Source organism: Talpa europaea (assembly GCF_964194135.1).
Source record: "Talpa europaea genome assembly, chromosome: 15".
NCBI classification, from domain to species: domain Eukaryota; kingdom Metazoa; phylum Chordata; class Mammalia; order Eulipotyphla; family Talpidae; genus Talpa; species Talpa europaea.
In genome coordinates this window covers 13,794,762-13,822,024 of record NC_140083.1, presented here as the reverse complement: position 1 = coordinate 13,822,024, position 27,263 = coordinate 13,794,762, and the positions used below count along the sequence as shown (strand labels likewise).

The 27,263-nt window shown below is 42.0% G+C and overlaps 1 protein-coding gene across 1 annotated transcript in view; it reads left to right on the top strand.

Moving 5' to 3' along the window:
- The window catches only part of SLC17A8 (solute carrier family 17 member 8), a gene marked incomplete at both ends in the record, with an annotated part of 29,279 nt that extends 2,318 nt beyond the window's left edge, over window positions 1–26,961 (top strand). The window contains 11 exons of the mRNA XM_084254920.1: window positions 1,511–1,763; window positions 5,867–5,985; window positions 8,313–8,427; window positions 10,107–10,194; window positions 14,174–14,260; window positions 14,665–14,804; window positions 15,361–15,510; window positions 16,412–16,544; window positions 19,889–19,999; window positions 25,129–25,256; window positions 26,614–26,961. Coding sequence (XP_084111046.1) covers window positions 1,511–1,763; window positions 5,867–5,985; window positions 8,313–8,427; window positions 10,107–10,194; window positions 14,174–14,260; window positions 14,665–14,804; window positions 15,361–15,510; window positions 16,412–16,544; window positions 19,889–19,999; window positions 25,129–25,256; window positions 26,614–26,961 — 1,672 coding nt within the window. The remainder of the gene's footprint in view (window positions 1–1,510; window positions 1,764–5,866; window positions 5,986–8,312; window positions 8,428–10,106; window positions 10,195–14,173; window positions 14,261–14,664; window positions 14,805–15,360; window positions 15,511–16,411; window positions 16,545–19,888; window positions 20,000–25,128; window positions 25,257–26,613) is intronic.
- Window positions 26,962–27,263: the final 302 nt, after the last annotated feature.

Below are 27,263 nucleotides of genomic sequence, written 5' to 3'. Positions count from 1 at the left end.
AACGTTTTGAAGTTAGAAACCCTGACTTTCGAACTTGCCCCGCAGTGCAAATCAATAAATGTGTAATAATATTTGAGATTTTGATCATTATGTAAATGGGATTCTTAAGATGCTTTTTATTTATTTATTTATTTTTTTAATAGAGGCATGTTTTATTTATTTATTTATTTGTTTGTTTGTTTGTTTATACATGCACTGGGTACAGTCAGAAGCGCGGGAGGGTGAGAGAATTCACCAGAGGCAGAGTGGGGAGCAGAGCAGGCAGAAGGACCGAAGTACACTGCTGAGGGGAGCAGCGGGCGGCAGGAGAGGTCTGCGCACCATGTGGGACCCTCCTCTGGTGGCCGGGGAGCAGCCGGGGATTGAACCTGCGTCGCAGAGGCCACGGGCAGCTTAGCAACCCAGCGCTCAACCGCTGCGCCACCGGGGAGGCCCTTAAGATGCTTTTTAAACACAGCATTCCCCACGGTCAGGGGGGTGGCAGATGGACAGGGTAGCATTTGAAATTTGCATATGGGGTTGATTAGTTAGACATTACTGGCTTTCCTGAAGAACAGCCATTGATAAGATGCAGTTAAACAAGTAATCAAAGATACAAAAATATTTTAGAAGTGTAAGAAGAAAGACATGCTCATTTACAGTCTGGTATTGGAACAGATGACATAGAAGGTGTTATATTTGGAAAATGATGTCCAGAAATTGCTGTGAAAATTAGTTCAACTTCAATGACAATACGGTTGTCCTCCCATGGCCTACATGGATAAAATAATGGCAAACACTTAGTGTCTTCTAGGCACCATAAACTCATTTAATTATTGGTTATCGGAAAAGTCATGACACATTTTTGCATAGAAAACAGAAAAAATATGCCATGATTTTTCTGACAATCCAATATATTAACAACCCTATGAGGTGGGGATCATTATCACAATTTTGATATTGTCGTATCAAATTTGGAGGAGCTGGAGCACAGTGAGGTTAAGTTGCCCAAGGTCAAGTAGTTGATGAATGAGAAAGCTGGATTTCAGACCGGACATTCTGTGCCCATCATCCCTAATCATGACTCTGTGCTACCTCTCTTACTATGCTCTTTGTTCTTCCCACCCACTGTCTTGAGCTTAAGGCCAGTGTGGGCTTTTCCCCTAATCAGTTGTGATACACTTTTGCATCGTTTAATGATCGTTCAGTCAATGACACATAGCCTGTATGATGGTGGCCCCATAGGTGTGTATAGCAAGGTGTGCACAGGTAAGTTCTGTGATATTCACACAACAATGAGACAGCCACACACAACACCCAAGTTGTCAGTAATTTTGACCATTTTCATTGATTTTTGAAGTAATAACCATAATAATAACATAATAAACAACCTTTATAAATGCAGTCTGCATCACACCTTGGGTTTCCCTTTTGGTTCCTTGATGGGTACACGTTTTCTTCTTTCCCTGCTATGTTTTCATTTTTCTCGAATCCCAGCCTTTCTTCTCTGTCCATTCCTTTTCCACTGTAGAAAAATTGATGGAACCAATGAGGAAGAAAATAACATTGAGCTGAGTGAAGAAGGCAGGCCAGTGCAGAGGTCGGGGCAGAAAGCCCCGCTCTGTGACTGCCCCTGCTGTGGGGTCCCCAAGCGCTACATCATCGCCATCATGAGCGGACTGGGGTTCTGCATTTCCTTTGGGATTCGGTGCAACCTTGGAGTCGCCATTGTGGAAATGGTCAACAACAGCACTGTATATGTTGACGGGAAACCGGAAATTCAGGTCAGTGTCCATCTTCGGTGGGAACATTTTTGATCATAGCTGTGCAAATGCTTTGCTACGTGAAAGAAAGCACCACACCTCATCTACCCACATGACCATGATGCAGAGTGTCCATCAGGTATGGGTGCTGTGTGGAGAGATGGGGATGAGAAGGTGAACAACACAGCACAGGGACCTGTCTTCACAGAGATGTACAAGTTAGTGATTGCAATTTGGGGTTGTTTGTGCTATTGGGGGGTGCACAGGATGTTTGGGGTTGTATAAGAGAGATCTAGCTCAGCTTGTAGCTTTCATGATACCATGAAAGAATTCCCAAGGAAAGTAATGGCTGGAGCTAAAGGCTGAGGAGGAACATGACAAAGAGGACTTGGGGACAGAAGAATGTTTGAAAGAAAAGGCACATCATGTGTGAAACTGTAGGAAAAAGAGCAAAAGACTGTGTGGTGTTAGGGAAATGAGACAAGATTTGATCTTTTCTGTGCCATGAACGCCTTTGACAACCTGGGGCAGACTTACCAATCCTATGTCCAAATAATGTTTTAAATTCTTTATTTTAAATTTTTTTTCAAAGATTATTTATGCATACAAGAGCTGGGGTACAGGCCAGAGGTGTGGGGGGTGAGAGGATTCACCAGAGACAGAGTTGGGAGCAGAACAGGCAGATAGACTACTGAGGGGAGCAGCGGGCAAGTCAGGAAATGGCTGCTGCACCATGAGGGTAGCTCCCTGGCCGGCTGGGGGATTGAACTCATGCTGCAGAGGCTGTGGATAGCTTCATAGGTTGCATCTTAACCCTTTGCACCACCAGGGAAGCCCTGTTTTAAATTCTTAGAAGAATACACATGAAATTATTCAGGAAACCAACAATATTAATATACAAAAATTAAAATATTTAACAATAAAACTTATGATAGAAAAACATAGGGCCATTGTTCTGAAGATATCAGATAACAAAATCTAACTATGATTTTTACAATGCCTGTAATGTTGAAGTTTGAAGTATAAATGAGAGTTTGAGAGAGTGGCCACAGCTGTCAAGGGCTATGAAGCATATTTATGATTTCTACCAGTGACAGAGTGACAGGGTTGACAATGGTGTGCTTCCTACATTCATAACTGCAGAAAATGCTAAATTTCAGTTAACACTTAATGAAAAACAAAGATGCATTTTCCTTCCAGTCACAGGATTCCAGATTGAGGACTCCCAATAAGAGTGGGGGTGAACAGCAAGAGATGGGGGAAGCAGGGTATGGAGGAATTGGGTTCATCTAAGGGATGTTGAACTATGCAGGGAGTCACGGAATGGTTTTCAGCAGAGAGGCCATGCAATCGAAGCTGTGCTCCAGAACAATCCCTGTCCAGTCAAGATCTCCTGATGGGTGTAAAGTGAGGTTGGAATGGAGGCAGGAGATCCAGTTTCCTGGCGGTTGTAGTCATAAGCAAGCATATTCTGATGTGACTTAAATAGTACTGTTTTATGAATCAATCACTGGAAAGATAAGATCAGATTTGTTGACCAAGAGAATTGAGGTTACAGGGCAAAAACAAAATGGAAGCCCCATGGAGACTTAATAAGTATGCATTTCATTGAATTGAACACAACCAGGGAAGACTCGTGGAAAACCATCCTTTTGCAGGGGCATCTAGTAGTTCTCTGGTGGTCCTTGACTGTTTTTGGAGAAAGTTTTAGGTCAGAGCTCCCCAACTGGTGTCTGGCAAATCGTTGTTCTCTGGACCATGCTAGAGGCAGGTGTCCTGGGAAACAGAAGCATGTCCTGTGAGAACCTCCAAGAGGAGGTGAGGTGGACTTGAGGGTAGACGCTTGCTTTCCTGCCATCTCTATTAGTGTTGCCTTGAGCCATTTTGTGAAAAACATATTTATTACATCATCTTTCATTTTTGTACAATGTATGATTTCCCCATGAAATTCCCACCACCAAGTCACCCGTGCACCGTCACTATAATCCCCTGTGCTCTCCCCACCCTGTCCTGATCCCTCTCCCTCCTCCTCCCCTGTAGAATGTGTCAGGTCTCTGGTTCCCTGTTGCTTTTGATTTTTACTTTATTATAGTTATTTTTTTCCTGATCCCTTATTTGCTTCTTCTACACTTACAAGTGAAACCATCCGATATTTTTCTTTTTCTTTCTGGCTTATTTTGCTGAGCATGATCCCTTCTAGCTCCACCCATGTTGCTGTGAATGGCATGTACCTTGTACAATTTTTGCCAAGCACTAGCTTGGGAAAATATGATTTCAGTCTATTAAAAAAAAGTCTTCAGCTGGCCCGTTAGCTTTTTTCACATTTCTCTTTTAGCTGAGAGATGATTTTGCCAGAGGAAACAAGCACCATGGAGAGTCTTCTAACAATTCTCATTTTGATGCCACAGCTGAATCTGTTCTAAAATGATATCCCAGTTGTTTACTTTCACGGGGGAGATAGAGCACAGTACAGGTTTTGGGGGGAGGGTCATGCCATGCATTTTTAAAATACAGAATGATGTGTATTAGCCAGGCTTCAGATATGTATCACATGTATTCTCCCAGCCTTTTGTGAGCGAGCCCAGCTAATTAAAACTTGTCTGCTGCGGCCCAGCTCAAAATGAGATGCTTGTTTGCATTTGTTTGTTGCCTGAAAAGATAGGAATAGGTCAATAGAGTCGGCTTTGAGGCATATGGGAAAGATATGATAAACCTAAGGAACAATGCTGGTGTGTGCTCTTGATTTTCTATGGTTTTGCCCTCTGGAGAGTTCGAGAAACCTATAAAAATCTAAAATATACTTAATCTCATTTTTTTCTGGCCTTAAAAGTCAAAATTGACCATAGATCTTGGTATCCAGGAAGGGAGGGGAGAAAACAGGGGAAGAGGAATATGGACTATGGTGGAGACTGTGGGTGCTTTGGTGGTGGGAAAGGTAACCACAGATGAAAGGAGAAATCCTGTATTATGAATAAACAAACAAGGAGGTAAAATTGAAAAAAGAAAAGAAAAAGAGACAGGTCGTTTAGGAGGTTATTGCAATTTTCCAGTTTGGGTAATTATAGGAATAGAAAAAAAAAAGGGACACTAACAGGAACCTATTCTCGCCCTTAATGGAGAATAAGGAAGAGAGAGAAGTTATACAGAAATGCAGTAATTATAGTGAGGGGAACAGATTTCAGGGGATATCACTAATTTGTTTCTGGAGATTTTAGGTTATCCTTACAGATATTGAGATAGAAGTGTCTGCAGGGCAATTGAAAATGAGAGTCCAGAGTTGCACCATCCATATCTATCCAGAGATGACTTCTGAGCTCCAGAAATGTGACAGTGAGAACAGAGGTCTGTGGGACACGTGCAGAAAAAAGGGACCACTTCAGGTTGGGGGCAGTTAGGGAGCTTCCTCTGAGGAAGGGGCATTTGCAAGGACGCTGTAAAGAAGAAGGTACTTGGCCTGGGCAGGAATTCAAGGAACATGATGCCAGTCCTAGAGAATCCCAATCCGAGTGGTTAAGAGTTGAGGATGGGGTCCTGTTGCCTTTGTCATCACTCTAAATATTGCCACTGGTATTTGTGTTGCAGACACTATCCTAATGTGTTCAATGCAAAATCTCTGAGCAGAGGAATAGCCTACTAGAAATACTCATGCTGTTTATCCCTTGCCAGTGTAGGGGTAGGTAGCGGAGGACCTATTCTCCTCATCAAGAAGTGAGAGACTTAAAACTCTGATTCCCTTGGTTCTTCCTTTGTTCCCTTTATTTCTCATTAAACTAGTGTCAAAGCAATCTAGCAACTAACCTCGTAACCTAGAACTGTTCTTCACAAGATGTTTTATTTTCTTTTTCGCACTAATCCCTAGCTGGCGGGTCATATATACATAATCCCTGGCAGGTCATATATACATATTCACCCACCTATGTTTTATTATATGTATTTGATTACATACATACTTACATATGTACTTGGTATATATATTTATTTAGATTTAAGGCTTTCCATAATATTTGCTGAATAGAGGAAGGAAAGAAGCCCCTTGGTGGGTTACATGGTAGGGCGATGAACGAAAAAAATGTTGGTTGAGTATTTTCTTACAAACACAACTGTACGTGATTTCTCATTTCCAGGCAGCACAGTTTAACTGGGATCCAGAGACCGTGGGCCTTATTCATGGATCTTTTTTCTGGGGCTATATTGTGACGCAAATTCCAGGGGGTTTCATTTCAAACAAGTTTGCTGCTAACAGGTAAGAAGAACCTGTATAACCTGGGTGCTGCCCAGCTCACAGTGGTGCTACTTTTACAAAATCTACATAGTTTGCTTTTCATTTGGGGCTGTAGAATGAACGAAAGGAGCCATCCTGAGAGATAGGAGTCTTAGCTACTAATTCCAAATAATCCTTATCTCAAGAATCTTTTTATTTACTTTTGCATCCAGTCTAATTTATTTTGCAATTCTTTAAGTGACTATGTAAAAAGAGCAATTCACTCTGAGTCACGGAAGAGGCTCCTGGACCCTCAGTAACTCCCCAGATCACCTCTACTGTGTCACATGTGAGTGAGTCTTGCGATGAAAGGGTGTCTGTCCAGGGCTGCTCCTGCCTTGTGCCCAGAGCTGCATGGACAATCTGACCACCGATGACCCTGAACTGGAACAAGCAAGTTGGAAAATAAGTGAATACTAGTTATTGTTTAATATTAGAAGTGTTGAGTCTTTACTTACAAGTTTGATGATGCTTTTGTTACAAAAATATGCTATAGAACTTAACGCTTGTTTATATCAATTAGCCCATGGTTAAATTGGTTTTATTATACGTCATTTTGCTTAAAATCAGAATTTCTAAGAACCTATCAACTGTTAAGTGAGAGCTTACAGTATTGTCAATGAGTCCTAAGAACTCGCCTCTAGATTGCAAGATGTGTTATGATGCCCTTAAGGGTCTATAATAGGTGTTAGAGGAATTAGAAGGGCCCAATTTTAATTGAGCTTCTTCAGGAAGCAGTGAGTTCGCTGTCGCTGATGTTAATCAAGAAGAGGGTGGCCACTTGGAAGAGATGTAGGGTGTGCATGTACCAGAAAAGGAGTGAACTAAATATCTCCAAGTTCCTTTCAATTGTATTTCCTGTGTCGTTTTACATATGCGGATTCTGTGAAGTATACATTTTATAAAGCAGAGATTTTCCCACTCTCAGTCACAACTGATCAGCTGGTCAAGGAATCGATATAGTGGTTTACCAGCGAGAGATTTTTTTAGGGGGAAGGCGAGAAAGGGAAGGGCAGGGAAGGAAGAAGATACAAAACAGAATAAAAAATTCCTTAGTTCATTATACAATTAAGGGTAAATATTAGTTTTGAAATTGTTTTTGGCTGCATTTGTATTTATGAGTATGTATTAGGATGTGATATTAAATATATCTTGTTGTGCTAATGCCATTTGCAGCAACATGGATGGAACTTGAAGGGATTATGCTCAGTGAAATAAGTCAGAAGGAAAAAGAAAAATACCAGATGGTTTCACTTCCAGGAGGAATATAGGGGAGCAAGGGGAAAAAATGATAATAACAACAACAACAAAAACACAACAAAACACAATTTTTAAACAGACAACTATAAATCAGAGACATTCTGCAGGGGAGGGGGATGGAAAGGGATCAAAATGAGGGCAGGAAGAGCACAGGGGCCTGTGGAGATGGTGCAGGGATGAATTGCTGGTGGAAATTCTATGGGGACTACACCTGAGAAAAGAAACCAAGCAATGTAAGAATAAAAAATAAATTAAATATACGTATTTGGTTCGTAACTCAAGGTAGAAAAGTTTGTAAGCCACATCATAAGATTTAAGTATGTTTAAATGTGACCGTATTTACTAATTGTCTTGTCTAATTTGCATCCTGATTTACTGCTGCTTACCTACGGAGTTCATTTTTTAAAAAATGATAAGATTGCCTCCAAGGGCCTCTGAGGTTACTGCTCACACCCCTACCCTAAAGAGAAATCACACTAATAAGATCTCCCAGCATGTAAAAAGCATTGGAGCATCATTAATATACATGAGGAGGATGAAAATGGTGCCTCCTGGGAGGGAGGGGCATGGAGACAGGTGCATGGTGTCCCGTGCTAGGGGCCCCAGGGCCCAGCATGCTTCTCAGATAGTCATTGTCTCCCTTTCTGGTAAAGGGACAGAGTTGGGGGCAGAGTAGGGAAGCAGGAGACTCAGCCCCAGTGTGCAGACATCACGAGGTAAAGGTCAGAATGGGCACAGTGCTTAGAACCAAGCAGAGGGGGTGCGTCTCCATACAGCTCACCTCACACTGCTCCATTTCGTGCCTCAGCTCCTCATCTAGGCACGACATCTCTGTGCACCTGAAGCCTGCCCAGAATTGGTGCAGGGCCAGGAGTTCAGCAATCAAAGCAGCTCGAGCCCATTCTGGGACACCCTGGCATGGCCTCTATTTCTCTGCATCCTCTTCTCTTAATTATCCACAGTGATAGTCCATGAACTTTCAAGTTTAGTTCTGATGTTTAACAGAAGGCCATGACTGCTCCCAATGACACGATATTTTTGCCTCTCAGGGTGTTTGGAGCTGCCATCTTCTTGACGTCCACCTTGAACATGTTCATCCCCTCGGCGGCCAGAGTGCATTATGGCTGCGTCATGTGCGTCAGGATCTTGCAGGGGCTTGTGGAGGTAGGACATTTGCTGGCGACAAAAAAAAAAAAAAAAAAAAAAAAGTGGCTCTTGAGAAAATTCAACTTCAGAAGAAAAACTCCCTTTACTTGGTTTTCCACTTTGTCCTGCTATCTCAACTGTCTGGTGTATGGCTACAATTAGGAATACTTTCATTTAAATTCCTGGGTAATTCTAGATTCATAGGCAATGATCTGTTTCATAGATCATGGAGTTTCAGAAGAGCCAGGAATGCTTTTAGAGATAATCTAATCCAACTCTCTTCATGGAATGGTGATGACATGGAAGCCCACACCCTACACTTCACATGGCAAGGGCTCTTTCCACTAAAACAATTCAAAGAGGCTTATTAATAAATCCGTACCTTGCCACAGCTCTGTGTTTGTATAGACTTACAGAGATTTCACTCCAGAGGCGGGCAGCCTGGTCTCAAGCCAGAGGTGAATGCTTTGGATTTTGCTGGAGTAGGATCTCTTGCAGACTCAGCTCTGCTGTCTCGGGCAAAGGCACCTAGAGACGATATAAGAGCTAATGGGCATGGCTTCATGCCAAGAAGGCTTTAATGGACTTTGGCATTTGAATTTCATGTGATTTTTACATGCCATGGAATATTATTCTTTACATTTTTTTTTCTCAGCACTTAAAAATGTAAAAGCCATTCTGGGCTCAAATGTTGTAAAAAACAAAATAAAATGAATGGTTTGCCAACCCTGCTGCGCAGCAATAGTCCCCAAACTCAGCAATTCACCTCTCAGCTATGTCTCTTCTGTCACATCCATGTATTTGTGCTATTACTTAGTGATAGTTTTTCCTTAGATCAATGCACTTAAAAAAATAGACAAAATCAAAGGCACTTCATCCTAAGCAACAAAGCTTTGAAATCATGAGTTTGATATGCTCATTATAATTTTTTTCAAAGGCATCTTAGACTACATGTGTAAAAACTATTTGAAAGTGCAATTGTTGTAGCATCTCAGCAACTCCCGTGGTCCGACAGGAAAGATGTATACTACACTCTGGAAAATGTTGATGTGGAGGAAAGAACATGATAGTAGCAGTCATGGACATAACAATCTGGTCAGTTGGTGACTCTGAACCTCAGGTTCTATGTCTGGAAATGAGAGGGTGGACCAGCTTATTATGGACCAGCTTTTATACAATGATATCCTATAGCATTATTAAATATAAAGGTCCCCTCTCCCCATCCCCCATTGTATTTTTTTTAAAGATTTATTTATTTAAACATACAAGAGCTGTGGTACAGGCCAGCGATGTGGGGGTCAGGAGTGAGAGGATTCACCAGAGACAGCGTGGGGGGGCAGAACAGGTAGATTGACTGAAATATGCCACTGAGGGGTTACAGCAGGCGAGACAGGAGAGGTCTGTTGTGCCATGTGGGTCAGCTCCCTGGCTGGGGGTCAAACTCATGCTGCAATGGCTGCGAATTGCTTCATAATGCTGAGACTTAACCCCTTGTGCCACCAGGGAGGCCCTCCTCATTGTTATTTCACATGAACTCTATTCAAGTTTCACCATCTGTGCTGGGAGTGAAAATACTTGCACCTGCTATTTAGTGAGCTTTCATATTAGAGCCTGTGTTGAAGAAACAGGACCCATGTTCTAAACACAAACAGAAATTAGAGTCAAATCAAATAATCAATTTTTAACTTTTTTGCTAGGGTGTGACCTACCCAGCCTGCCATGGCATGTGGAGCAAGTGGGCACCACCTTTGGAGAGAAGTCGTCTGGCCACAACCTCTTTTTGTGGTATGTGTATTAGAGTCACAGCAAGTTTTTTTAGTAGTGCTTTTGGCCTCAAGTAATGGAAAAGTCTACTGAGTCTATTTTTTGAACAGTCTTATTATTTTTGAACAGAGTCTATTTTTTTTCATATAACAGATGTTCAAAGGTGAGTCATTGCTGGTCTTAGGTTCTACAGTTTAATGATCCCTGCAGAGTCTATACATACTCCAAATTGCTACTCTATTATTCTCTGAGTGATCGCTTTTTACTCTCTTGCTTGTTCCTCATGGTCACAAGAAGGCTGCCACAGCTCCAGGCATTGCGTTCCTTTTCAAGGCAGGAAAAAGTGGGGATGAGTATCTTACTCACATCTGTTCCTTTCCTCAGGAAAGGAAAAGCTTTCCCTAAACCCCTAACAGGCTTCTACTCCTAATTGAGTCACATGCTTACTAACTGCAGAGGAGGCTGGGAAAGCTATGCTTAGCTTTTCCAGTATCTTTAATAGAGAAATGTGAGAAGGGAATGAAGGTGGCTGTCGGAATAGCCAACAATTGAAATTTAACAAGGTCAAATATGGAAGAGATAGATTCCTCACGCTTACCCCCACCCCTTCTTTTTGCGATGGAGACACTGAACTAAAGTTTAAAGTTCAGTTTTATTGAACAAAACTAAAGTCCAATGATTTGTCCAAGGTCACACAGCTGTTCAGTCATAGGGCTGGACCCAGACCACCTAATTCTTAATTCAGAATTTTCCTTACTACACACTGCTATGTACACATTACCATACAGGTTTTTAAATTAATTTTTACAAACATATTTCAGATAAAATGGATAGCCTCCCTCTTACCTGAAATTAAGGTTGCCTCATTCCAAGCCTTGCCTTAGGAACCTGCATGTAATCAGTGTTCTGAAAGGTCTACCTGGGCCTCAATCAACAACTGAACCAGGGCAGCATATGGTGCCTCCATCAACACAGCCATAAAATACATTCTCAAATATTTTGAGGGCGGAAGGAGTGCAGGAAGGCAACAATGGGGTATAAGCAACATTAGGATCAGAATTTTGGTCTGTCTGAGTTTTCAAGACAGCGTGCTTTTCCTAAGAGCAGCTCACCTGACCTCTTAGCTAAAGGAGAAATAAAGCTTCCTCTTTATTTCTGTGAATATTTTTATTTCTCCCCTTTTTACCACTTTTAAGTAATAAAACTGAATTCCTGGGAATTTGGAAATATACACCAACGTGACTATTCTGAGCCTAGCTTGGAATTGCATGTACAAGTTTTTATCTCTAGCCTCTCTTGTCCTAGCAGTCATTTCTGTCCTCTGGTTTGCAGTTCAAGGTCATCTTCAGTCCCACCACTGATCTTAAACCAACTCTAGACGGTTCTGCCCCCAGTCGACCTTTAGAGCTGTCAGATCCTTGACCTTATTTTCTTTTTAAAGATTTATTTATTTATGCATACAAGAGCTGGGGTACAGACCAGAGATGCTAGGGTGAGAGAATTCACCAGAGACAGAGTGGGGAGCAGAATAGTTGGATCTGCTGAAATACACTGATGAGGGGAGCAGCGGGTGAGACAGGAGAGGTCTGCTGCGCCATATGGGTTGCTCCCTGGCCAGCCAGGGATCGAACTTGTGCTGCAGAGGCTATGGATTGCTTCATGATGCAGTGTTTAACCCCTTGCGCCACCAGAGAGGCCCTTGACTTATTTTCTTTGGTTAGTTTATTTATAAGGCCTTTCTTTCATTTTGATTTGCCAGCAAAAAAAGAGTAACTAGCAACCACTCCCCATTCCTAGTTTCTTTATAGCCTTGAAAGGGCTGATTTAAGAAATGGGGAGATTCTCAAGGGGAGGTTCCCCATCAAGGTTAAGGGCTTTATTATGTTTCTCAGCGAAGGTGTGGCCTTGATTTTCAAAGGGCAGCCAAGTGAAAAAGTCATTAGAAGGAATCCCAGGTTGAAGCTAATCAATTCTTACATGCAAAAAATGTTGAAGGTGGAAGGGACTGTAAGAACAACTAGTCACACCCATTGTTTTACAGTGGAGGAAATAGAGGGTCAGTGTCAGAAGGAAAAAAGGATCTTAATTCTCATGGCTATTGAGGTCAGAACTGGGGACCTTTCCACCACCATTCAGCTATCTTACCTCCCTGCCTCCCCAGGCTGTTCCCTGGAGCCCTCCTTGTCCTGCGTGTACAGTATATGGAGGGACACGGGTGTATCTTCTCCACAGGGCCTGCAGGCCAAGCGCCCTCTTGGGGCTTGCTCAGGGGCTGTGGGTGTGATAGGAGACTACACTGGACAGCTGGAGGAGACTAACAGGCAAAGAAAGACAGTCTAAGTCTAGTTGTAAAGTTTCCTCCATGAAAGAATGCTTCTTACTCTAAGGAATTATTAGATGCTCATGAGTGAGGAAGCAAGACTCGATTATTAAATAGTTGAGAAAGGCTTTGGATTTGTGTAGACCTGAGTGCCTGTCACTCACACCTGTGTAACCCCAGGCAGCTTGCTTCTCTGTACTCCCACCCTGCCCCCCAGCCTTGGGGCTGATGTAAAATGGGGATAATAACTGATACCTATGTCACCATGTTGGGGAGGGTTAAAGTCACAGGTTCAGAATCCTCAGGACAGGACTGGCACATCAGAAGCACTCAGTGTATCTTAGTTGTTAATGGTTATTCCCTGACCCTCCCTGGGTATTTCCCTCTCACATTGCCCCAACCCCCCAGGACAGAGACCACTTTCTACCCACCCACAGCTGAGACAGGCCTGCAGCTCGTCCTCAGTGACACTTGCTGGTGTGCTGCCTTACTGGATTGGGGAAATCTGAGATTAAAAAAAAAAATCATGCCAAGTCATTCTGTCCATGAGGTTGCAGTAATGCTGGCATCTGGGCAGCACTAGCAATAACTTACAAAACATCTTCACGTACATAGTTTGCTCAATCCTCAAAACCACCCTGGGAGATGGAGATTTCTTTCCCAGCTTCTGTCTAGGAAACTGAGGTCCAGAGATAATGAGACTCCCTCAGGCAGCAGAAGTTCAGATTTGGGATCCTCTGGGGGCTTTCACAGCTGTGCGAAGCGGACTCTCGGAAAGAAGGGATTTAATCCCTTTCTCTGGGACCTAATCATTTTCTCCCCAAGCTCCCTGTTCTGAAAGTGCTTCCTTAGCATCACATTCTGGGACACAGAATTTCCCTTTGCTGCTCACCTTTTCTGGAGAAAAAAGCATTCGTGGCTCAGGGGGATTTCATAGAGTAATTTTTGATTCAGTTGATATTAACCAGGAGTTCTTAGGGCTTGCATTATTCCAGCAGATGTCAAGGAGCAGGAGCAGTAGGAGGTAGTTGAGTCCAGGTCACTGCCTCTAGCCCTCACTCATGTCTAGACAAGATAAACATCCACACTTGGGTAAGTATTTACAAGCTTAAGTATTTACAAAGTAAGAAAGTAGCTTAAAAATACACCCATGTAGGAGGTAGATGGAGACAAGAGCCATCTGGCCATCCCTTCCTTCAGGAGTTGAGCTGTTTCCTGATTTTTTTTAAAAAAAAAAAGTCAAAACTATAAGGAGTTTGATCTTTTTAATAGTTTGCTGTCCCTCATTGAAAGGCCTAAGTGATAAGCCTTCTACACTGTGAGCTGGGAAAGGCACATTCCATTTGCTCCTTTGCTTACTGTCCCCAGCACCCAATTTTGCCCCTGGTTGAACTTTGCAAATTTCTCTTTTGATTTTTCTTGTCTTCTGATTCCACCCTCTCCTGTAATGCTAAATCAAGGCACCTGATCAATCTTTGCCTTATACCTGGGTGAAGATAAGGGGCATCCTGGTGATCTTACTCTACTAAAAGTACAACTCTGGGAGTTGGCGTGTCTGCACGGAGGCAGCGTGAGTCCTGCTCAGCCATATATGCCTTCAGCTTGACCACATAAACCCTAAGAGGGTTGAAGGGCTTGTATGACGATCCATAAGTTTCCCTCAATCTTTTCTTGTTCTAGGTTCCTACGCAGGGGCGGTGATTGCCATGCCCCTGGCTGGGGTGTTGGTTCAGTACATTGGTTGGGCCTCTGTCTTTTATATTTACGGTGAGTGATATGACTTTGTGAATTCCCAAGGATGACTCAGAGAGAGGGTATTTTATTGTATAATGGGGCCAGCTAAGAATGTACTATGGCATGTACATTGAGATTACTAGCTCAAGTTGATCATACCTTTGATTCACTGAACATTTCTGTTAAAATTCAGTTTCCTCATTTGCAGACTGTTGTCTTTCTTTAAGTGCAAGTTAATAAAATCAACAGGAAAAATCAGTAAAATACTTTCTCTTGACTGAACATAGATAGTGACAGGAGAATATGTTGAAAATGGAAACACTCAGAGAAGAAAATAAGACCATATCGTCAAATTTTGTTTTTTAACAATGACATGTATTTATTTGCTTAATCTTCACCAAAAGACGGGTTTTTGTTTGTTTGTTTTTTAACTGCAGGTATGTTTGGAATTATTTGGTACATGTTTTGGCTGTTGCAGGCCTATGAGTGCCCAGCAGCTCACCCAACAATATCTAATGAGGAGAGAACCTACATAGAGACAAGTATAGGAGAAGGGACTAACTTGGTCAGTCTAAGCGTAAGTATAGAGAAATAGATGAAGACTTGCCTCTTTTTATTTTTTATTTATTTATCTTTTTGTGGGACCCTCGCTGGTGGCCAGGGATCGAACTGGCGCTGCAGAGGCTGCGGGCAGCCTCACAACCCAGCGCTCAACCGCTGAGCCACCGAGGCCCGAAGACTTGCCTCTTTTTAAAAAGTATTTCTCTCAGTGATTGTGCTATACTCTTTTTTTTTTTTTAAGATATATTCATTTATTCATACAAGAACTGGGGTACAGGCCAGAGGTGTGGGGGGTGAGAGGACCCACCAGAGACAGAGTGGGGAGCAGAACAGGCAGAATGAGTGAAATACACTGCTGAGGGGAGCAGCGGGTGAACCAGGAGAGGTCTTCTGCACCATGTGGGCAGCTGTCTGGCCGGGGATCGAACTGGCACCGCAGCGGCTGTAGAAAGCTTCACAGGCTGCGTCTCAACCCCCTGCGCCACCAGGGAGGCCCGATTGTGCTATGCTTTTAAGAAAAACAAATTGCCAATATATTCACTAAAAAATCTCATGGCATTTTTACTCTCTAGAAATTTAACACACCATGGAAAAGATTTTTCACATCATTGCCGGTTTATGCAATCATTGTGGCAAATTTTTGCAGAAGCTGGACGTTTTATTTGCTGTTAATAAGTCAGCCTGCTTATTTCGAAGAGGTCTTTGGATTTGCAATAAGTAAGGTAAACACAGATGCTTCTGTTGTTCTTGAGCTTTTAAGCTCTTGTTTTCATGGAGAAAATCTTGGCATGATAAAATGATTAAGTTGTTGATCATATTTCATAACAGTTCTTTACCCAGTGCCCTGACCATGAGACATGTTATACATTCTGTGCAGAGTATATAGGGCTCTTATTTCTTCTTAGTAAGAATCAGAGTTGTATGAAGCTGCTTTTATAGATTTATGTTCTACTCAATCTCAGTGTTTTTGAAGCTAACCCAAGGACTGCATGTTAGGAAGGATTTTATTTTTTTCAATAAATTACTCAGTGCATGGTAGTAAGAGCCTCTCTCTCCATGTCATCTCTCTCTCCATAATGGTATTTGTAGCAACAAAGACCATTGACTTGTGTGATTTAGAGAGCCTCTTTCGGACCTCAGCCATTGTCTTTAGGTTATTTACATTTCAAAAGGGAAGGGTATGGATGGTGAACCAAAAACAATAGTCATCAAAGAATTAAGCTTCTTTCTTGCAAAGGCAAGAACAGAAGCCTAGTAGAAGTAGATGTTTGCACAGCTCCATGCACTGGAGATTACTGGAGCGACCACGGAAGAGCTAGCAGAGTCAGTTCATAGTGCCTGCCACGAGCCTGGGCTGGGTGCCTACCGGCCAGCCACATACAAGTACTACACTGTGAGGAACAGAAGTCACTTTTGCCCTCAAGGAGCTTCTACTCTGGTGGAGGAAGGACGAGTCTATGCTTGCAATCATTCATTCATTCATTGTTTATTTATTACAAAACTCTAGCCTATGTTGGTCTCATATAATTAGTGGAGTAGAGAGGAGGCAGAGGGGGCTGGGAGTCAAGGAATTTCATCTCTCTGAAGTAGTTAAAAATAGCTGATGGCTTCCTTTCATTCCAGGTGGGCCTCTTATCCGCAGTCCCACACATGGTGATGACCATCATAGTGCCTATTGGAGGACAATTGGCTGATTATTTAAGAAGCAGAAAAATTTTGACTACAACTGCTGTCAGGAAAATCATGAACTGCGGAGGTACTATGGATTTCATGGGTGGTGGTGGGGTTGGTGGGTTGATGGCTTTAAAAGAATGAGATGAAATTCAACTGCAGATCATATTTTGGTAGTCTTGTCTAATAATTGCAAAAGGTCTAAGTCCATCCCCCGGCAGGGTCTTGAGTGCCTGTCATACCCCTGCCAAGCAGGCACTCAGCCTGAACTGAGGCACCTTGGTTGACAAAGGAGCACACACCTGCAAATGCAGAAACACACTTCTGTCCGTCCTCCAGCCAAAGAGCCTGATTTCCTGCTACACAGCTGTTGATTGTTTATCCTTCCTGGCCATCCTCCTACATATGTAATCCTTTGGTTGTACAATTTATTCCCTTATCTCCTTCTTCCTTTTGTATATAGACATGTTTTAGTAAGAAGCATAAGAAAAGTCTTCTCTCAATAGTCTTCTTTGCTCTCAACATGTACTTACACACACACACACACACACACACACAATCCTCTTTCCTGCTTTTTAAAGTTCCTGCTTTATGTTTTGATTTTACAGAGATAAAGTGGAAAGTGGGTGATTTCCCCAAAGTCTAGGTGTCAGTAATCATGAGCCCATACCGTCTTCGTGATATCTCTTTTTAAAAATAAACAACAAACCCTCTGTTTTCTCCTTATCTCTTTTGTTTTGCTTTTAAAATTAGCGTTTATTTATTGAATACTTTCTGTGCCAAACACTAAGCTGTCTTTTACATTCATGACCTTATTTAATCCTTATAAAAGTAAGTGCTGTAATTAAACCCAATATACAGTGAGGAGATGGGTAAAATAAAAGGAATTATGCGACTGGCAGATCCAGGGCAGGTTCCCAGGTCTGCCTGAGCTTATTGCAATGCTCGTAGTTGCTACTGCTACCTCTCCAGGAGCTGAGTAGGGTTGGCAGGTAGGACAGCTCCATCTATGGGCAAAAGGCCACAATTGGGAGACTGAATTGAAAAGGAGGGATTTGGGGGGTAGGTACTGTGACTCTAGATAAGATGGGCCCTGGCCATTTAGAAGTGGCCATTATCTGGAGGGACACAAGTACAGAGATGATTTGACCCGACTGCCTCTCAGGAATAAAGTCATTAGTTCAGTTTCCCTGTCAGCGATGAATGGGTTAGCTTTCATTACCCCTGAGGTCCAAATTTTGTGCTTAAGCTTCTGAATCATGCAGTGATATCTCTAGCATTTCATTGTAAATATAGGAAGAACATAGGATAAACTCTTAAATACTTTTTCTTCCTTTGGAAATCTACTATTTGGCAAAGATCTTTTTTTACCCTTAAAAAGGAATAAATGTATCATTAGTAAGTTTTATTCTTTGTACAATGTCTTTGTTCTGATTGTTTGGGGAAATTAATTTTCTGGTATAACCTTTGTTGAGAGTGTTAAAAGAATCTTTAGACAGATGCCTTCTTATTTAGCAAGGTTTGAATTGGACTGTTCAGGACAGTAAAGTTTCTCCACAAAATAGAGAAATTAGTGATGGGAGAAAAGTATAGCTGGCGAAGGAACAGTCTGTAAAAATACATGCAGTCGTGACACAGTCTTGTGATTAATCAAGACAAGACTCATGGATCTGTGTGGCTCTAGCAGAGAGCTGTGTATGGACTCAGGGTGGTGAGCAAGAAGCTGAGGTTTGGCAGAAGGAGAAACTGGAAGTGCAGGAGGCATTAAATAATTATTAAATAATGTTCTACTGATAAACACCTGGAACCCTTGACCAAAGTTTTAGCAAAGGGGGTAGCTGATCAACTGTAGCTTAGAAAGATACTGATGTAGGGCCTTCCTGGTGGCACAGGTGGTTGAGCACAGCGCTGTGAAGCTGTCTGCATCCTCTGCAGTGCCGGTTCGATCCCTGACGGCCACGAAGCAACCCACATGGCGCGGCAGACCTCTCCTGCCTCACCCTCTGCTCCCCTCAGCAATGTATTTCAGTCAGTTTGCTGGCTCTGTTCCCCACTCTGTCTCTGGTGAATCTTCTCACCCTCCCGCATCTGGCCTATACCCCAGTTTTTGTATAAATAAATAAATCTTTAAAAATAAAAAAAAGAAAGATACTGATGTAGAGAAGGGATGGGAGAAAGCATAGAGGCTACTGAATCTGTGCAGCTGAGAGGTAATGGGACCCTGAACTCAGACACTAGCAGAGGAGGGGAGGCAGGGGTCACACATTCTTGTGTGAAATCTGATCCTGAAGTCTCTGGCTTGGGCTTTTGATGACTTTTTGTTGAGCTGTTCCCTGTACCCCTGACTGTGCTCAATACTTTATATGCCCTATTTTCATTTACTCTGACCTTGACCTACAATGTTGTTTTATCATCTTGGTTTTCTTGGGATGAGGAATGTATGTATGAAGAGGTTTGACCAATTAGTGTGGGTCCTAGAAACGGATGGGTAGAAGATTGCTTTAGAGAAGAGAAAAAAACATGAGGTGGGGGTTTGCTTTGTTTAGAAATAAAAATTAGGGGAACAGAGACTTGATTTGGGCATGTTATCTTTGGGGTAACCCCAGGACATCTGTGTGGAGATGGCTGGTATCAGCAGACTGCAGAATGAAGCAGCCATACATTTCCCCCACCTCACACCTCCCACCCCCAGCACACTTCATATACTGGACACGATATTTATATCATCTCTCAGTCTGCTGCTGACTGAACTTTGTGTGTGTGTTGATGAGAACACACACTTTATAATTTCCTTGTCCTTTTTTCTTTTTATTGTGTTGGATCACTTATTCTGAATGAAAGGAACAGAAAGTATTTTTGTCCTGCTGTACTTTCTGTGCAAATAGCTTGTGGCTTTCAGAGAGAGGCCTGAGATCTTGGTAAACTTCTGGAAGGGAAGAGTTTGCCTCACGCTTCTCAAGTGTTAAGATGCTGCTTTTGGTTTCAGATATTCTGGGCACATCGACAGTAAGTATTAAGGTGTTGTCATCTCCCTTTTCTGGGAGAAGTCAGAATTTATATAATCAAAGGGAATTCATTGACACTATATAGGAGAGTTTTAGTGTTTTGACATGGCAGGGGCAGCCCACCCATGATACTGAACATCCCTAATTCCAGGGACATCATTGGGACCTACTGGAATCACCCAGTGTTCAAGGGACACCAGAGTGATGTTGGAAGCTCAAAGACTGTCTGGATAATAATTACATAGTCATGTAGTGGGGAGACTCTTGGGCAATGTTGTAAGCACTGTGCCAAAACATACACATAAAAGCTTAGGTCTGTGGCAATACTAATAGATTCACGTCTGATAAATTTATGAACTTGAGTTTAACTGATATGATGATGGCATTTCCTTCCCTCCCCCCCCCCCCCCCATTTCCTTTCCAGGATTCGGCATGGAGGCAACCTTACTACTAGTGGTTGGCTTTTCCCATACCAAGGGGGTGGCTATCTCCTTCCTAGTGCTTGCTGTAGGATTCAGTGGCTTTGCTATTTCAGGTAAAGTGTCCTTTTGGTTTCCAAATCTTCTCTAAGGTCTGGCAAGTCTGGGGGTGGAAGGGGATGGTAAAAGATACTATAGCACCTACAGTATCCTTTAGAATAGAGACCATTTCTAAGGTGCAGGGCCACTGGCTAGGACTTTCACTGAGTAGAGGTGACTTTGTAAGATCACCAAGCCTGGGGCTTTGGAGCCCAAACTGGCATTGTCCTTAGTTGCTCCATCTTGGAAAAAGACACAAAGGGCAGGCGACCCCCTGAGGCAGGAGCAGAGGCCCCAGTTTGTCTCCTGAGAGAAATGGACTGTTAGACATCAGCCCCAGGTCAGCCTACCTCCCCGGGGCTCTTGTGACCTATTCAATCTCACAGCTGCCCTTGGGGATATCAGTGGTTTTGGTATCCCCATCTTACAGGCACAGAACCCAGATTACCACATGCGAGAGGAGAGCTCTCCTATCATATCTCCCAGACTTTACAAGCTCCCAAGGCAAAACTGGAAGAAAATGTAAAACTCAGCTGTTTATCTACCTTTAAAACATATTGTAATCCTAAAAGGCATCACTTATAGAACAATTGACATACCTGGCCTCTGTCCCACTGTATTGTGAAGTAAGTGGTAATGTCACTATTTTAATGGTGAGAAATCTAAGTCAGGAAAAACTGGTACTTTGCTTATGTCACCCAATTGGTGGCAAAAGAAGGACTGAAGTGTGGATCTGCCTGGCTCGAGGCTGCGTCCTTCCCACCACATCTGGTTGCCTAGAGGGTCTGCATGGTGAGGGCCCAGAGTAGAGACATATGGGGCTTTGGAAGTTCTCTAAATCACCCTGAAATAGGGTTTGATCTTATCAAAATAAACAGAGCTGATGAATAAATTAAAAGTACCTTGCAGCTGAGGACTTAGGCTTGGAGGTGCCCAGAACCAGGTATCAGGCCCCTCTTTACTATTTACTCTTTATGGAAGAAAAAAATGTGTTAAATTTTTTAAATTCTTAAGTCGCAGTTTGCTCATCTAGAGATTAGAGAGATGGAAGGGCAGCCAAATTGTGTGGTTGGGAGACAGCCATGAACTGAGCTCATTCCTGTATTCTCTCATACTTTGCATGAAGGAGGCACTGTTCTTGGCATGGGATATTGCAGTGAAAAAAAGGAAAAGTTTCTGTCCTCATAAAGTTTGAAAACAAAGCATTTAAAACCCTTAGTTCAGTGCCAGATATATAATGACATTAGTAAGTGTTCATTGTTGTTCAATTATTCTTCACGCTCGGCCATTTCTTCTCAACCATTAATGTGCACACAAATCAACTTGCAAAGGCAGCTAGGATTCACCAGGGCCAGCATGCAGCTTGAGATTCTGCATTTCTAACAAGCTCCCCAGCAAGGCTAATTGATCTCTTCCATACTTTGTTTTGAGTAGCCAGGATAGAGCAATAAAGACTTATTTCCAGTGGGATGTGCGGAACACTTTCCCTTGATAGCTCTATGATGAAAAGACATTCATATCCTGTCCCCAGAGATATTAAAATATTCAGGTTCATATTGTCCTTGGATTGCCAATTAAACCACCATCAGGGCAAGAGGAGAGAAACCCAATATAATAAATCACAGCCTCTGCCTTCTTTTTTTTTCAGCATTTGTCCCATGCTGGCTACTTTTTAAAAAATATATGTATAGTACACAGTAAACTATGATTTCACCACAAAATCAAATTGTGTAATTATTCTGCTGTCTGCTTTTAAGACATGATTTTTAGACTCACTTAATCCCCATAGCAACCCTATGAGAAGGTGTAGGGTAAAGAAAATGTCAGGCTTTTCTGCCCTCCCGCCATCAGGACAGATGACGGATCTGCGGTCCTGAATGCATGGCTGTTGGCGGGCACCTGGGGTAGGGTGTGGGCATAGGTAGATGGGATTCATCTGGGCTGAGACTTGGCTTTTAAGGGCGGTGTCACGGGGACGCCAGCAGAAGCCGAAGAGAAGCCGAGAAGAGCAGAAGAAGCGGGGAGAGAAGCTGAGAATGTCGGAGAGCCCAGATAGAGTGAAGACTTGCTGGGGGCTGGGAGGACAGCCAGGCTCCCGGCCCTCCAGCACCCCTGCCTGCTTTGTACCGGGTAAATCCCATTAAAAGACCTGCAAAAGCCACTGAGGACTCTGACTCCTCCTTTACCCGGTCTGCTGGATCAGAAAACCTGCACTGTGTCCAGGTCCTGACCCTACAGAAGGGTATTGCTATGTCCACTTTACCAGTGAGGACACTGAGGCTTAGACAGGTGACTTAACTTGCCCAGGTAAATTAAGTGACTGAGACTGGAGTAAATATTTGTCTGATACCACAGTGACACAGTGGAGGGACTGTGGCTATGGGGGTTGGAGATGATCATTCCTCAGATCTGAGATCTGCTAACTTTGTAAGGAGCTCATAGGGATGCCAGGGAAGCTGGACATAATTTAGCATTTAATTAGAGACAAGAGAGCAGACACAGGAGAGATAAGAATGATAAAAGGGATGGGTGAAGTTGGCCTCAGAAAGTGCCCTATATAGAGAAGACAGTCTCTCCCAGCTTTTGTGCATTTCTTCTTTTTTTGCATCTGCTAACAAAAAAAGAAATCTATGAATATCTCAATTGCTCAATGATATTTCCCCCTGAACACCAGGATTGTGCAGCTAGAAACCTAAATGACTTTTCTCGCATTATCTTTAGCTGAACGCAGATGCCTAGGCTTTGTATCAGAATATAATACTCAACAATCATATTAATTGCTTCTTATCACTGGGTTCTTTTCTAATAAAGTATTTATCTCATTCAAATCAACAGTAAGTTTAATTAATCTTGCAGCTGTTTTATATTCTGATTGTCTGCCATTTTGATCTGAAAGAGAAGGTATGTTTATTACAAAAAAGTCTTTCTCAAAAGTCTCCCTGAATGGAGGTAGAATAAAACAACTGTCAGGTCAGAAAAAAAATAGCTTATAAAAAAATCTATTTTCAGGTTCTTTGCACAGAATAAGAATTAAAAAGCAAAGGAAAACAAAAATATGAATTAAAAAAAAATTCTACATTGCCCTGCAATAATTTCAACAGCTCAAACTGGTAATTAATTAAATAAGTATTTATTGTGTACCTACCATGTGACAGATACTTGCTGTAAATAAGAGCTGGAGAACCACCTGTAAGGAAGAGCATATATATATATATATATATATATATATATTTAATAATAAATTTTATTTTTATATTCCCCATACAATTGCAACCCCCCCATTTTTACCCCAATCCCTCCCCTCCTGCCCCCCACCCCCCAAAAAGTGTCTCTGGTTCATAGTTTTTTGTTTATTTTGATTTTCACTTTCTTATAGTTATACATTTTCCTGGTCCCTTATTTAAGTTTTCTAGATTCCTGCTATGAGTGAGACCATCCAGTATTTTTCTTTTTCTTTCTGGCTTATTTCGCTGAGCATGATCCCTTCCAGCGCCATCCATGTTGCTGCAAATTGCATGTGTTTATCTTTTTTGAAGGCTGAGTAATATTCCATGGTGTATATGTACCACATCTTCTTGATCCAGTCATCTATTTTTGGGCATTTGGGCTGTTTCCAAAGCTTAGCTATTGTAAACAGTGCTGCTATAAACATAGGGGTGCAGGTGTTCTTTGGAATTGATGTTTCTGTGTCATTTGGGTAAATACCTAGGAGTGGAATTGCTGGATCCTATGGAAGCTCTATGTTTAGTAGGTCCAGAAATCTCCACACAGCTCTCCACAGTGGTTGGACCAGTTTGCACTCCCACCAACAGTGCAGGAGAGTTCCTTTTTCTCCACACCCTCGCCAACATTTGTTGTTGCTAGTTTCTTTAATATGTGCCATTCTCACTGGTGTAAGATGGTATCTCATGGTAGTTTTGATTTGCATTTCCCTGATTACAAGTGATGTTGAACATTTTTTCATATGCCTGTTGGCCATTTGCATTTCCTCTTCAGAGAAGTTTCTTTTTAGCTCAGGAAGAGCATATATTATTTAACTCAATTCTTGCAGCAATTTTATAAGAATGATTATCCCATTTTACTGACGAAGAAGCTGAGGTTCAGAAAATTTAGTCTTGCAGCTAGGTTTGCATCCTAATTAAAATGCAGAGTTCTGACTTAATGTACCCTTGAAATGCTGGTCAACTTGGTTCCCTTGTCCTTAAAAGCCTCCTTTTTCTTAGCCTTGCCCTTCATTTCTCCTTCTTTATTCCACTCATTCTGCTGTCCTAACAAACAGATTAATAATCAGATGTTGGTAACTTGTATTATTTTACCATCCCAGCAACATTATCTTTTGAGAGGGAGATTATCTCAAGGAGAGGGAGATTCTTAGCAGCAACAGCAGCAGCAGCAGCAGGAGTGGGAGAATTGGTAGTGAGTAGAGCTCAGCTATTAGCCAAGGGTTCTCACACACAGATTTCCCGAGTCTCACCTCAGCATCTTTACGAATTAAGTAGTAATATTATCCCCATATTAGAGATGAGGACACAAATACCTGAAAACTGTTTAAGTGGTGACAATGAGATTTGAATTCAGATTTATAGACTCCAGATCCAATATATATATGTGAAAGTTTTGTACGTTAGAGCAGACTCTACCAATGTTTGTGCAAATGTTCATCATAAAATATGATATGCAACATGGTCACTAAGCCAGGCTTACTTATGGTGGCTTTTGGGAAAGAGTCAAGGGCTAAGAAGCAGGATATTATAAGGCAGAGTTTGTTTCTAAGCACACTGTATGTGATTGTGTGATTGTTTGCTTTTTAACTCTGAATAAATAGGATCCAGGCTTTCTACTTTTCAGTATAGCCCTAACACCATTTTTTAAAGTTCTGAACCTGGAGCCACAGGGTCCATAACTCTCCCCACAGAGAGACCTTGGTAAACCTTGTTAAACATCACCAACCAACCACAGGTATTGTGCCTGCTGTGTGCAGACATAGCCTGACATTTCTCGTCCCAGCTCTCTTGGTAGGGATATCCATTTGTCATAAGCTAGAAAAAACCATGTGGATGGATCTTGGGGGAAGGTAAGTATTTTCCAAAATGTCTTTGGTATTCTGTTCTTGACTGTGATTTTGAGATTTTTGACTTTACTCTAGGTTTTAATGTCAATCACCTGGACATTGCTCCCCGCTATGCCAGCATTCTCATGGGGATCTCCAACGGAGTGGGAACCCTTTCTGGAATGGTCTGCCCCCTCATTGTTGGTGCAATGACCAAGCACAAGGTAATATTTTTCTCTGGGGCTGTGGGTTATAGTATCAGAGGTCTGAAGTACTGCAAAATCTTGAGATCTCAGAGTCCTACCCTAGCCTCTAAATGTGTATGTAGTCTTGGCCTTGTCTGAGTCAGTTGAACTTCTTTTTTTTCCTTAAAAAATAATTATTGTTTATTGATGGGAGAATGCCTGATTGGTGTTTGGTTCCACATTCTCTCAACTGAGAAATAAAAGGTAATGTTTGTGTGGGGAACTCCATAAAGACTGCTATAGAAACACAATGAAGAAACTGAGGCAATTAACTCAGTATAAGTGTACCCAAGATTGCTTTATAATTCAGAGTAATTAAACTTTATAGGCTATTTCCATCTATTGCTTAACATGTTCCAGCATAAAAAAATTAGTGCTGTTATACTTCCTTATTGTGAAGAAATAAACAAGACATTAATGACTGTTCCAAGAAACTACAAGGGTGTAACACAATTTTTATTGAACTTTGGTGTATTTAGATTAGGATGGGTGGTAGAATACCATCCCAGATTCTTCCAGATTTCAACCACAGGCATATGGTTTCTTTATCTCTGTCATGGAAAAGATTTCAAGATGCTGCTTTGTGCAAATAAGAAGATTTTGATGCTATGGGGGTTTTACCCAACTATTTGTTAAGTTGGATTGGCTATTACAAAAATATGACTTCTGAAATGTTTTCAGATTCTTTGGGGAAGAAAGTATAGAGTAATTTTTCTTACCTCTTGATAGAAATGGAAGGTAGGAATTGGAGATTTCATAGGCAGAACATCCATGTTCTCTCTCTTTCTGTTCCTGAGTTGATAGGACTTGTAACATAAATACTAAACCTCATACTAGTTTTAAACAAAAATTCACATTTTTTGATAATGTATTTTACCCAGAAAACATAACTACAAATAAATTTTTGATAGTCAAGTCTGAGCATTTTCATGGCTCAAATTATGCATCCAACAGCCAACAAGGAGACCTCATATTTTATCTATCTATCTATCTATCTATCTATCTATCTATCTATCTATCTATCTATGTTTATTTTGGGGAGCATAGAAGATCTGGAGTATAGGCCAGAGATGCTGGGGTGAGAGGATTCATCAGGGTCAGAATGGGGAGCAGAACAGGTGGATCTACTTCAATAAACTGCTGAGGGGAGCAGCAGGTGAGTCAGGAGAGGCCTGCTTCACCATGTGGGTTAGCTCCCTGGCTGGAGATCCAACTCATGCTGCAGTAGCTGCAGATAGCTTCTTAGTGCTGAGACTTAACATATTGCACCACCAGGAAGCCCTAATCTCTGTTTATTGCTTAAAACATTAAATTGGCACTTTCTTTCCTTGCTTAGACCCGAGAGGAATGGCAGAATGTGTTCCTGATAGCTGCCCTGGTGCACTACAGTGGTGTGATCTTCTATGGGGTCTTTGCTTCTGGGGAGAAACAGGACTGGGCTGACCCTGAGAATCTCTCTGAGGAGAAGTGTGGAATCATTGACCAAGATGAACTGGCTGAGGAAACAGAACTCAACCATGAGAATGACAATATTGCAAGCCCCAAGAAGAAGATGTCCTATGGAGCCACCACCCAGAATTGTGAAGTCCAGAAGGAATGGAGAGGGCAGAAAGCAGCAACCCTGGATGAGGAAGAGCTGACCTCCTACCAGAATGAAGTGGGAAATTTCTCAGATGCATTCTAAGGCGTGTTCACGGCCTCCTCACCTTAGAGCTAGAAAGTATCCATACCCATTGCCTTCCCCATAGCCTGGCTCACCAGTGGGTTAAATATGGGGGCACCAGAAGTAAGGGAGAGATTTACTTAGCGTTAGGGAAAAGAGAAATATCTTGTAACGATGCCTGCCTGTGCATATGGAACTTGCTGTAAGTTGACAAAATGGGTGTAAATGTTATTTTTTTATTGGTAGTTGACTCTTCTCTCAAAGGACTGAACTTCTTCAGAAATGAATGACTAGAAAGATAAGAAAAGGTGTATCATGTTTTT